At 32.0% G+C, this 13,663-nt stretch overlaps 1 protein-coding gene across 1 annotated transcript in view; it reads right to left on the bottom strand.

Moving 5' to 3' along the window:
* Positions 1 to 1,777: 1,777 nt before the first annotated feature.
* cdh10a (cadherin 10, type 2a (T2-cadherin)) overlaps positions 1,778 to 13,663 on the bottom strand; it is a 56,669-nt gene continuing 44,783 nt past the window's right edge. Inside the window, exons 5-12 of the mRNA XM_006634541.3 lie at positions 10,784 to 10,951; positions 8,889 to 9,076; positions 7,811 to 8,064; positions 6,724 to 6,860; positions 6,093 to 6,214; positions 5,645 to 5,753; positions 5,116 to 5,367; positions 1,778 to 2,828 (exon numbers count right to left, since the gene is read on the bottom strand). Of these exons, the coding sequence (XP_006634604.1) occupies positions 2,338 to 2,828; positions 5,116 to 5,367; positions 5,645 to 5,753; positions 6,093 to 6,214; positions 6,724 to 6,860; positions 7,811 to 8,064; positions 8,889 to 9,076; positions 10,784 to 10,951 (1,721 nt within the window). The 3' untranslated portion in view covers positions 1,778 to 2,337. The remainder of the gene's footprint in view (positions 2,829 to 5,115; positions 5,368 to 5,644; positions 5,754 to 6,092; positions 6,215 to 6,723; positions 6,861 to 7,810; positions 8,065 to 8,888; positions 9,077 to 10,783; positions 10,952 to 13,663) is intronic.

Here is a 13,663-nt window from a genome sequence, read left to right as displayed (position 1 = left end):
AATGAAAAAAAGAAACTACACTTAAAAAATACACTAAATGTTTGATTATAAATTTATTGAAATGCACCCACAATAGAAGATGTCTTCTCTGCATCATGTTTATTTTAATTATGCTTTATTAAATTTTCTACATCAGGGTATAGGCCTGAATTTCAAACTAACAATATGAATGCAATGAGTTCCAAATAAAGGCACTATGACTTTTTGCTCCTGACAAAACAAAAACTTTAAGAAACTTAAATTTTCTTTAAATTTTAAATTCAGTTGCAAGTTTCAGTTTCCAAGATTATAGGTTTTTGCAGGTCAAACTATTGTACTGCACAGGTTTGTCAAAAGTCAGTTTTAATTTTTAGACAAACAGAGCAATTAGCTACTTCTTGGTTCACCTATCATTCTTATCACATTATTTAAAGTGTCTTGTCACAAAATCAAGACTTATCTGGAATTAACTAGTCAAACATGTTTTGAATAATCATGTTTTGAAGTTATGGGTTTCATTTAATCAAGCTTGCAACGATTCAATGCTAATATTTCACATGTTACTACTACCTGTAATGCAACATCTGAAGTTTGGGTGTAGTCTTGAACTACCAAGTTCAAAAGTATATTAAGATATTCATGAAATCACCTACGTTTTCAATCATTCAATTGTTCCATAGACAGAGACAGTTTGGGTGTTTGGCAAAATCATTCTGATAGCCATCCAGGTTTACACAGGGAGCGTGTACAGTAAACAGTCACTGCATCAGATGTCAATTGTAACTAACTACAATGGTACATACTAGGTTTGAAGTCAATTGACTTTGTTTTGTGGGAGTCTGGAACAAGCTTACCACCAACATTGTTGAAACCTATACACTTTCTTCCTCCATGATACAGGTGTTTCTTGTTACTGTATATATTATGGTAAGGAACCAAAAGGTTACATATAGAACTTATGTATTTTCCCCATAAAGAAGAATGTAAATATGGAGGATTCAGGAGTGTGGGTAAAATGTATCCATCCACTTAAAGTAGGAGGTTTTCCCTGTAATAATTAATGGAAAAGGTCAGGACAGAATTTAGGCTGAGTGTGTGTTTCACTTATAGCTAACTGAATATTGTATAGAGTGTCCTGTTATACTCTATATTTAGGTTTTGTTAATGCAACATATAGTGAAATGACTAAGGTTAATTAAAATACATAAGTCATATAATTACCTTAATAGATGTTTACAACATCCAGTTTAATTAAAGTGAGATAGGAGCATGAGTATTAAGAGACATTGTACTTAACATTTCAATATTTGATATTATTAATTGTCTCACTGACGAAATGACATAGACTTATGGTCAGACGTGCCAGAAAAAAACTAGAATTGTGAGGAATGAACCAGGGAGACGGATGGAGGGGAGAAGATGGGGTGGAGGGAAGGTGAGTATAATGTACATAAGAGAACAGAAGTGCAAGCTTAGAATTGTCCCCCTTTCGAACTATCAACACCATAGACAAATAACATTGCCATTTCCTCATATTTACATTCCATTGCTACTAGAGTTACAGCTCTGCAACTTTCTAATGCAGTACTTTCTTAGGATTTTTTTTCAGGTCTTAATTCCCTTTGTGTAGTGTGATTTTGAAATGGTTTTCAATTTGCAGAAAACAATTTTTTTCCATCACTAAAATACTTTCACTTCCACTCCTTGGAAGCCTGATAAAAAAGGTTGTCATTATTAACAATAAAAATTATTATCATTCATCAACTTTGTAGCTAATAAAAAACATAAACCATATGTATGTGTACAATTTTTTATTAAAATAAATATAAAAATATAAATATAAAACAATATAACTTAGCATTCAGACAACATATGTGTAGTATATGACAATAATTCTATAGGATACACATCCTCATGACATTGTATACGTCTAGTTGATAAACCTAAATCACAGTTTTTGACATTAAAACCTTACCAACCTTTCACATTTACATTGTTTATAAAACAAAACAGGAAATAATTAAATAGATCAATCATCTTAAAACAAGTTTTACAGTTCAATTTTTAAATCCAGTCTTAAGTAGAAGATTAGATTTTTTTTTCATAAACACAGATCGTAAACAATACTACTATCATTCTTGTCTTAGATATAAAACACATTGTCCACACCTATTTCACAAAGTCCTAAATTGTGAAAGGCATCTTCACCAATTACAAAAAAGGAAAATAAAAAAAGCAGAAAGTGAAAAAAAAATTAAATTTTGTAAAACAATATTCAAGTCTCCACGGATTTTAGAGTCAGAAGAGTTTTTCTGTTTTTTTTTTCACAGGGCAGCTGTTAAATCTTGCTGTTCAGAGCTAAGTCTCTTTGTCAGTGTCTTTCCCTATATACATGTCTGCTAGTTTTTTGAACTGAGGTCCCCAGTTACTTAGGTAATCATAATCTTGGTCACCATCTGTTGCAGCTGACTCAAGTGAGCTTAATGACTCTGCTATAGATCCATTTCCTTCAAAAGCATAAGTAGCAAGTGAATCATAAGGAGGAGCTGTTGGATCCATATCATTGTCTTGTAGCCTACTGTTAATAAAGTCTCTGACATCTGCATTATCCTTAATAGGAGATGTCCGACGGAAAGGAAATAACATTTCTGGGATTATATCTCTTCGTAGCTTGTTAGCATCCATCACTTCAGGATTTCTCAGAGTCCCAATATCAAAGGCCTGGGTGTCCTCTTCTCCACCCCCTTCATCGTTATAGCTGACAATGTTGTCTCTGACATCCTCTTTGGAGATGATCAGAGGCTCCTTTTTCTTTTGCCTCCTCAGGGCTGCAAACAGAACCACTATAACTGCAAAAACAAAAACACAAGAATATACTTCAAAACCTATGCATAAAGTTTAGGAAACTCATTAATTCTCAAATGGGAAACAATCAGCTTGCAACTAAAAATTTGTGGAACAGCCTGCAGGTTTGTGTTAATGTTAAGGAATCAGCAAAATGATTTTCCTTTAAAAATAACCTCAAATAAATTATTGGTATTCTCTGACAAATATAATTGAAAGAATAGCTTATACTATATGTGTATCAATTCTGAGAATCTTAGTTATTAAAAACACATTGTGTTTAGAATTCAATTAATTATGTGGAGTAATTTTAGAAAAAAACACAGTTAGGAAGTTAGGAAGCATGCATTTCCAGAGTGCACTGGAGTTTAATGAAAAACTACAAATTTGGGTATTTGTTTCTGCGATGTGAATTTGTGCTGGTATTCCACCAGAACCACCATCCTTTTCTATACTGAACTAATGCAACCTATGAACAGAAGAGCAGCAGAGTTTGTGTTAGATCACCAATATCCTATTGTGAGATGTGCTGCTGATACAGATGAATGGACTCCTGTAGATGATAAAAAGAGGTAAATAAGATCCTTCTTCAAGCAGTCAAGCAAGACTACCAGCATATAATGAGCGGCTGTCAGATAGTTCTTTTGAGACACATAGGGTCATACATTTTTCAAGCCCGCAAATCACACTAAAATGAAACTGTCAAAAACGATGGCAACTACACACTAGTAGTGTTTTCCATGGTTAATTTTCCTCAATTCAGATGATGCTGAAGACAGGTAAAGGTCTTCAAGACAACTGTTTGCTGCTCTGTGAAATAATTAGAAATTACAAATTGAAGATTCAGGTTGAGTGTATGTGCCAGTTTTCTGTGAGTTTCCCAAAGATTAATGTGGATTTTTCAGACTTTTATTTACTTGTTTTTTTTGGTAAATGCAATTTGTTTCAAGTTGTGTTTCACTTAATTTTTTCCATTATACATATTCAGTCTGACAAGTGTCAGAAGGTGATAGGCAGCTGCTGTTACTAAATTAGCAGATATTATGGATTGGATGGTCAAGCCTGCTTATTTGTGTTAACTCCATTTGTGTTATCAGAAATTGAGTGCGAACCATTCATCGTTATAATTTATTTAGATTTTACATGATTAACAATTTGGCTCAAGCTGTGTTTCACAAGAACACTTAATTCTCTCCTTTTAGAGCTATAAAGATCTTACATTAATATTAGGGCCCTGTAGAAACCATGGGTGTCATCAAATAATTGACTAAAATGGTTTCTGTCCAAAAGTGCAACATGTTAATCAAGGCACTGAAGTGGAACTGATCTGAAAGCTAATTTAGTAATCAGTATACCATCAATAGCTATTCATAAAAACACTTTCATATTAAGGCACTGACACTGCTGCTGGAATTTAGTCCAACTCCAGTCTGAGAAGGACATTTTTACTGCTTAATTAGTTAAAAAAAAATGTGGTAATATGCAACCAGGACTTACATTATCAATAAATTTATTCGGTTTGGAGAATAAATACCTCTGTTAAAATAAAATGCCTTTATGGCCTTTTATTTTGTGGTAAATGCCTTTTTACTAGTTATATTCTTTAACATGTTTGTTATTTCTATTATTTTGAAATATTGTCCATTTGATGCAATCACACAATTGATAATCTTATCTATTTCTAGGATGATCGTGACCTATGATCATGTAATCCGTCAGTCACTTTGAGAGTCAGAAGTTAAAAATTGCACTTAAATCATACTTTGCTCTTGAGTCATCGTGTTCGTGTTCCTGTTTCATGTTAAATCTGAAGAAACCTTATGGGTTGACTTGATTAGGAGGATTTAAGGTTAAGGATTGTGAATAGATAAATCAGACTCCCTTGTTTTGGTCTCTGTTCAGGACTAAAAATCTTTAGTTCTCTAACTTGTTAGCTTGTTATTCCTTTAAAAACAATAATCTGGATGTTGTTCTCTAGACTTTTTCCAAAGCAGCAATACTGTATGTGTTTTGAAATATAATGGTCAAAATTGCACATAAAAATAAATCTGTTTTACTAGTACATGCATTCACTTGATTTACTGTATAATCTACAGTTTAAACTATCATAATATTTGGCTTGTCTTATTTATATTGTCTTATGTGTGTAAAATCCATGGTGAATATCCCCTAGAATCATACTGTTATGACCACCTAATTTAGTTCTAATTGCCATTTACCATATGTGTAGGAGGTTACACATTATTAAAGGTTATAATGATAGGGCTATAATGCAACTAGGCAAATACTTACTGAGAAGAATAATGATGCAGAGCAGGATAGCAACTAAGGCCCCAGTGCTGAGACCAGCAGGCAGCATCAGAGCTTCAGCATTGCAGGACTGCATGTTGCCTCTGCTGTCACATGCACACACTCGGATAGTCAATGTACTTGTGCTACTCTGGATAGGATAGTCATTGTCAGATATAACAACAGGCAGAAGGTAATAACTCATTTCACGTCGACTAAATCCACTTCTTCTTGTCAGAATTCTAGCTGTGTTATCTAGAAATAATTTGAATAATTGCACAGTCAGCAAAATGTCACATAATACAGCACTCATGTAATAACAGTTTAACGAAAATTCAAAATTCAAATTCATGTGGATTTCTTTTGGTCCTTCTTATAATTGAAATATATAATTAGACAAAACAAAGTACATTATAACTAAGGGTTATATTTAATACATTCTCATGAGTTTTGCTGAAATCAATAATTGGAGGACAGCATCAGTAATAGACCATTATTGGTGTTGATATATATATATACCAGTTAAATTTACCTTCATTGTCAAAAATTGTAAAGTTGGGATTAGTGGTACTGAGACTGAAGGCAAATTTGTGGCCAATGAGAGGTTCATCTGAGTCAACAGCACTTATAGTCTGTATCAACTGTAAATAAAACAGAAGACTTGTTAAATCAATCTATGCAAATAGAAAACTTTAATATGATTTTCCTTACTGTACATATATCTGACTTGTTTAATCAATATGTATTCAAAGTGTTTGCATAACATTTTTGCACAACACCCACAATTAGCTGTAGAATGTATTATGTGTCAAAGAATGCTTTCCAAATTAATTTATTATGCAAATGTTTAAGTGGACATACTGCATATTGCAGCTTTACAATGTGATTGGCTTACAGGGAAAAATCATTTAATTTATTTAAAAAATCATTGCTTAATATATTTATCCTAGTCAGATTAATAAAATCAACAAGGCATTCACCTGTCCAGATTTTACATTTTCACAAACAAAGGTTTCATAAAACATAGCAAATTCTGGAGCATTGTCATTGACATCCAAAACCTTAATAAAAACTGGAACACGGCTGGTCAGTCTGGGATTATCTGAAACAAGATATGTGATTAAATGTCTCAGCATAGGTAATTTTATTCCATTACTTGACAATTTGACAGTTAATTTAAATTGTACCAATACTTATTCCATCACCTTTTGAAAGATATGATTTTTTTAACTTTATGATCATGCGTCAGCTATAATGAATGTCCTAATAAAGGTTACAGCCACCAAGAACCTACTGTATCTGGATTCTGGAAAATTATGATTGATGTTTAAAGTTCACAACAAGCTCACCAGACAACAGACAAAACATTTATATTAAAACATGCCTTCCTCAAAAAACATTTTGAAAAAGCTTTCACAAGTGTTGCACATCTACTTGCCTATATGGTTATTTAATTCTTAAAAAAAAACATATGTATCTTACACATCCCGTCCCATATCAAATGTGCAAACCTTCAAACCCTTCTAAAGAATAAATTTACCTACAGTATACTTGTTGAATAACTATTGTAAATTAAAGGTGAAAAATAAAGTTTAATTTCATTAAACTTACTTATTTCAGTGGCAACAATGGATATATTTTGCCACTTTGACATTTCACGATCCAGAGGTTGTAATGTTGAAATTGAACCATTTCCAGAGTCAATATCAAACAATCTGTCCAAATCTGTATGTCTGTCAACAGAGTACCTGCAAAACAAGAATCAATTTTATGATGTATTATTGTCAGTTCAGTTTTTACATTCCTTTATATTTTGATATTGTAATACAAATAATGATATGGTTATTTTCTTGCAAGCAGACAATAGTCAATCAACCATTAGTAGTAGTAGAGTCCTTCTCTTTTTAAACTATGCACTAATATTTCCATTCGTTTTTTTGTAATCCAATATAACTACCAATTGGTTATACTACCAATATGGAATGTCTCATTTTTATTTTGCCACAAATAATTTCACAGACAATTATATTTAATTAATTTAAGTTCAGCTCTGATAATCTCTCCATGATCTAGGCATTTTTAAAAGATATAAATTTGTAAACACTTAGGAACAAGTAATACGTTTATTCCATGCTCAAAAGAGAAGAAAGAAAACACAACGTTTCAGGCGTGAAGCCTTCTTCAGGTGTGCTGAACTACTTTGTAAAAACTGTTTAAACACAATTCATATAATATTTTAAAATAATTATTGGATTATTCTACCATTACTTATTATATCTGAACTATGGCATTAAAGTTTGCTTTGGCCCAGTGAAGTAAAACAAATCCCAGATTCCCTCAACCTATCCCTCAGGAAAGTTTGCCCATATGGATTACAGGTAAATGTGCATAATTAGGAATACTCAGCAGTGTGTTTTCTTTGGAACAACTGAAACAACCTTGAATTTAAACCTAAACCTAGTTAAAAATCTAATTATTTTTTGTTCAAAACCACTTATTACTTTGACTATTCTGTTTCTGACTTTGGAATTATAATGGATTATTAATCACTTTATAAACAACAATCGTTTAAAAGAGAAATTAGCTCACAGAGAAAAAGTAATGTAGTACACTAAACTGATCATCTGTAATGACCAGTCTGGTAGGTTAGTAGTCTATTTAAGAATAACACTAAAATTTATTTAGAAACTTTTCTTACTTTACTGGGTGATTAGCAGCATCTGGGTCATAGGCAGTAATTGCTCCTATGAAACTACCAGGGGCAGCATCTTCATGCACTTCAAATACATAGAAGGATTTACTAAAAACTGGGGGCTCATCCATGTCCTGCAATGAGATCTTCACAGTTGCTGTATCTTTAAAGGGACCAAGATGAAGGAACCGATGATCAAGATGAGTATTAACAGCCTCCACTTTTAAAAGGTATATCCGTTTATTTTCAAAATCCAACTGCTATAAATAGAAAATAATAAACAAGGTGTTTGTTTCAGTAAACAGAGGCTGAACATTTGCCACATTTCAGAAATTAAGGTTGGAACACAAAAACATCTGGTAACCAAAACAGTGTGAAATTACATTGCCACTGCAGAATCAAAACAAGCAAACAAACAATAGGAACAAAGGCATATTAAGTGATTTAGTGTTCTGCTTTTGCTAACACTTAATGTACCATTAACAGTAATTGGGAATTCTAAAAGGATATCATCTGCATTAAGATAAATACTCTCATATGTGGTCTTGGTTTCTATCAATTTCAATATTCTAAATAAGCAAATAAAATGGAAATGACAGTGTAACTTTGGCCTATTGTATAATTGAATACATACTACTGTGAAAATCAAAATGGTTGTGCAGAAATACCTTAAACATCAATTATGCTTTAAAATATTCAATCTGGATCTTTAATCCAAAGTGGTTAATAAATATTCCTCTTTCCTTATTCTCCAGTGATCTGCATGATTTATGGGTAGTTATGAAAAGGCAGACTCAACAGTGAAAGGAATAGTTATAGCTAGATTTTAAAAATTACATGGATGCATTACACAATACAAGAGGGAATAAGTACCTCTTGACAGCGTACTGAATTAAGCACCTTTGTAAAGTTAATAGGACATGATATGTTCAATTTAGAAGATTACCTTCTCTGTACATCTTTTTTCCCCTCTCTATCTATGCATAACTATAGCTGAGAAAAAGTAGTCTGGGGACAAGGGAAACGTGTAAAAACATATATTTTAAACATAATGGCTAATGCTAATGAAATATAAAAGATTTACCCTTTTCACAGTTATAACACCTTCCTGTGTTGATCTGTCAGTGACAATTTTAAACAGATCCTGTCCATCCCCACTAACGATATTATATTGAATATCAGCATTCTCTCCAACATCAGCATCATTCGCTTTAATCCTGCCAACTGTTGCTCCAATTTCTGCAGATTCTGATGTGCTGAGATGGTAGGAACCTTGAAGCAAATGGTTGAAAGAAATAGTGAGGTGCATTTCCAAATTACTTGGTACTTGTTCTATTTTTATTTATTTATTATTGTTAGTAATGGGGAATAAACAACTAAACATTAATGTGTACATTTTTAACAAATTATTTTATTTGTATAATTCTAAGAATTTATTACTATTACTATAATTATTGAATTACTCTAGGGCATTTTTCTTGAAATCCTTTATTACTTAGCATGTTTTAATGGAGATTTAGCAATATAATGCACTACAGCACAGTGAATTTGTGAAAAGGTTTCATGTTTATTTTGTTAAAGATAGTTTATTTTGAGCTATGCCACTTATGAGAACAAGTATATTGAAAACAGGAAGATTAATTGATGGTCCATTATTATTTTACAGTATATCTGTATGTACGGTTGAGATTACGTACCTCATGGTTTGTTCATATAATAATGATGTGTATATGTTAATATACAGTTATTTTCTGCATTCCTCCCTAGCCTTTTTATTTAATGGTTCAGCCTTGAGGACCTGTGTATAAATTCCCTCTAAATCAACACTGCAGCATTGTCATCCTGGGTTTTGTGATGCACTGTGCTGGAGAAGGAAAACCATTAGGTGAATGGAAAATTAAATTACAACTAATGGCTAAAACTGACATTTGGAGACAGGAGTCTATAGTATGTATAGTATAACACTGGTGTGAATGGGGAGAATTAAACTCTAGATGCTCGCTAGATAAATGCCATTTCAAACATGAATATTAAAGCACAGTGTCCTGTTTTAAGATTCTCAATGTGCCTCCCATCTCTATACAGCATTTTGTTCTTTTTTGTAGGTTTTAGTTATATTTAATTTTGAATTAATGAAGATTCTGATTCTAAAGAATCTGATATGGTATGGATTATGTTGTACTTCCATGTTCAAAGACTGTCACTGCAAAATAAAATAACTACCCTGTTACATGTAGTTACATGTACCAGGTCCTTGGAGTTTTTTCATCAATCTGTTGGGGAAACATGGTTAGTCAAATCAGTAAAGCCAACCTGATATGAACCTGTGTTCAGAGATTGTTTAATAAATTGTCTTGTCCATATGAAAGATCTGTGGGGATCTGTGGGAAATATTTATTTCTGTTTACAAATAATGCAAACTTAAAGACTAAAGAAACCATTTCAATTTGTTTTGTACTGTGATATCTATCAGTGGGATTTTTTTACAAAATTAAAGCAATGGGATTTCTGAAGAGATGTTCAGTTCCACAGTACATAGCAGGCTAGTGTCTACATTATTTCAACACACTGTTTATTCAGAATAATTGCATTGTCATTCTCACATTTATTAAAACAGCTTTGCAGTGAGATATGTAGTAGCAGTATATATGAGTACTTCATGCAATATATATATTTTTAAACTTTTTTGAATCTAAAAAAAACAAACAGGTGGCAAAGTGCAAATAAAAAGTAAAAATTGAAATATATAAACAATATTAATAATTTATCTTTTGAAAACCCATATTCATAATAATGTTTTCAGTGGGTTGTATTTTTAGAACACTCAGTATCAAGAGAGAAAATAAATAAACAAGTTAACAAACAAACAACTTAATAATTATCTGTTCTATACAGCTTTAATTCCAAAGCTTTTACATTATATCTTACTGTATGTTGTTAAATCTGCTTTCACAAGAAACAAAGACTGAGTAATCTTACTCTGGGGGAACCTTGGTGGGCTGTCATTCACATCAGTAAGGGTGATGTTGACTGTTGTCGTCCCTGATAATCCACCCATCTGTCCAGCCATGTCCTTGGCCTGGATCATCACATGGTAATTTTCTTTGTTTTCCCTATTCATGTTTGGTAAAGCTGTTCTTATAATACCTGTTTGAAATAAATATCAATATGTTGGCTTTTGTAACAGATTTGTTTCCAATGTGCCTGAAGCGCATTTGTTACACTTTTGCCAAATAATAACTGTCAATTACACATTAACATAAAATAAAGATAACAAATCATTGTTGTTTTTAATAGTACTTTCATCCCAGATGTTCTTAAAGAATTTCAGTTGTAAGAAAACTGTGTCAGTTGCTGTCATGAATATAGAGTGTTGCCCTTTAGGCCAATGCATTTGCACAAATTTGAGAAAGTCCTAATACTTCTAGTAAATTAAAATCAAATTCTGATTTCCAAAACTTTGTAAATGGTCATCTTTAGTGACAGAGTTTTATTAATGGAATTCCAAATTACAGACAATCAACAGCACAAATAAAAAATGAAATAGTTACTGATTATTGATTCAATACATTTCACCACATTGTAAGATATTTTAATATTGAAAAGGACAGTATTACAACATTATTCTATAAATAATAATGTTCTGGTATAATTATATGTTTTTATGCACTTTTTATGGTGAATTAACTAAATAGAAAATTAACATCCTCCCACAAACACAAATGTAATTAGGACACTATTTGATCCAGTGAATAATTTAAGATTCATAACAAAGTTTTAAATACAGAAGTGTGTGAGTTACAGTAAGAGTGATATTGTTCATTATTTTTTTCTTTATGTACACAATTTCTAATTTTTCTAATTTATAATTGCATATGCCAATCAGATCATCTTTAACAGCAAATGAAGCAATATTTTCCTCCAAAACAGTTTTCTGAGCACTGCTTGAATGCTTGAAATTGAAATGTATTAATGCATAAATTGAATGTATACAGTAGTTAATTCCCTGACAGCATACAGTTGGATGAACTAAAGTTACACTATCAGCACAGATATTTCCATTATATAAAATTCAGACTGTCAGCAAATCCTTTCCAAATAATTAATATTTGCTGTAAACTAACAAAGAGCAGTTAACTGTTTAACAGGCTCGTCCTTCATTTCAAGTGTAAATGACAATATAAAAAATGCTTAAAGGGGGCATGGTTGAAAATAACATTTAGCTAGCAACTGCCCTTTCTCACTAGCTACCATTGATTAATACTAACAATGTCAAACTATGTATAGAAAAGTTAAATTTATAACAACTCAAAATAAACAGAACATCCTGGTAATGATAATTGACCCACTTTATTATAAATATTGTGATTGTTTTTAATTATTAACAAAGATTTAGCTTCTACGTACTGTGGGCACCAAAAATATCCCCATAAATCTATCCTTAACTTATTCTTACTTATTCTTACAGGTAGTAAGCAAGTATTAAACATTTTTATGTTTAATTGCTGGCAAGCATTTGAGTACAATAACCAGTCTCTCAAAGAAAATCTACTAATTTGGGTCTCCTGCAGATACATTTATTGCCTTGAGTTATTGAACAAAAAAAAAAAACACCATAAAAGGTATTTGGTGCATTATATCATGTAGCATTTTAGGAAATACAGTGATTCAGTGAAGCAGTTTCACCCTCTTCGAGAAAAAGTAGCCTGCCAACTCTCAGTTAGATGGTGCTAATGTACTGTAGCTTGAAAAGTAGACCTGAGTGTTTCATTGTTCTATGTGCCCTACCCAACCATTTGATACTCTATGTTCCAAGACAGGTGAACTAGGAGGGGAAGAGTGGGTCTTCCAAATGTACAGGTACTGTATGTGTATGACAACATTCACCCTTCTTCATTCATTATTTAAAGTAGGTGCTCAGAGTTTTGCCTGTAACTAAAGTAAGCTCTTTTCTGTAGCAATTGATTTTCGGAAGAAGGGGTTAATTAGTATGCTATACCTAGTAGACTCCTGTCACCACTGGAACTGGATTTCTATTATACACTCACTTCTTCAGAAGCTTTCCTTGTTTAGGATTTAAGCTTTTGTATTATCTCTTCCAATGTTTTCTCTGTCAAAGTCCACTCTAGGTTGAGATTCTTGTCTCTATGAGCCTCTTAAATGCTCATCAGACAATGGTCTACACTAGTAAGTGCTTGACAATTCCATTAAACATCTTTTACAATTTTCATTTTCACTTGAAATTTCACAGTTAAAAAAATATTATTATTACTTGGATCTACATTTTTGTCTTTGACTTTCCACACTCAGCAACATGGTAATTGTTTTGATTCCATTTATGTATCCCACAGGACTATCTGAATTTTTATTGGAGTGAAAAGTAATCGCATTATGAAGAAGAGTTAATGACAATAATTTGTTAATACTAGGCTATTGCAGCAGTAATATTAGGATATCGAATAGACTTTTTAGGTATCATAGAGGGAAAGATGAGGCAATCTGTTACAGAAGTTCTATAAAACAACATGCATAAAATAAAATTAAGATTTGATTTTTTCATCATGTCATGTTAAATTTTAAATGATTTGTTCATGGGTACAAGGCATTTATTGAATTGTTTTGCAATGCATTTAATGGTTTAATCAGCAATTATGTCTCTATGTCAAAGATGGGAACAGCATGATGTTCAAATACAACAATAACCTGAAACAAATAATGTGAGATACAAAATAAATTAATCTCCATAGTTACTGTTTCAATACAGATTATATATGTAGTTCTGTCAGAATAAAAATAGTGAAAGTTTCATGTTAATGTTTTCTTGTGACACAATCACAAAGTTTGAAAAATATTTACATA

This window comes from Lepisosteus oculatus, chromosome 6, assembly GCF_040954835.1.
Source record: "Lepisosteus oculatus isolate fLepOcu1 chromosome 6, fLepOcu1.hap2, whole genome shotgun sequence".
NCBI classification, from domain to species: Eukaryota; Metazoa; Chordata; class Actinopteri; order Semionotiformes; family Lepisosteidae; genus Lepisosteus; species Lepisosteus oculatus.
Note: the sequence above shows the minus strand (reverse complement) of the source record. Positions and strands in the feature narration are given on the sequence as shown.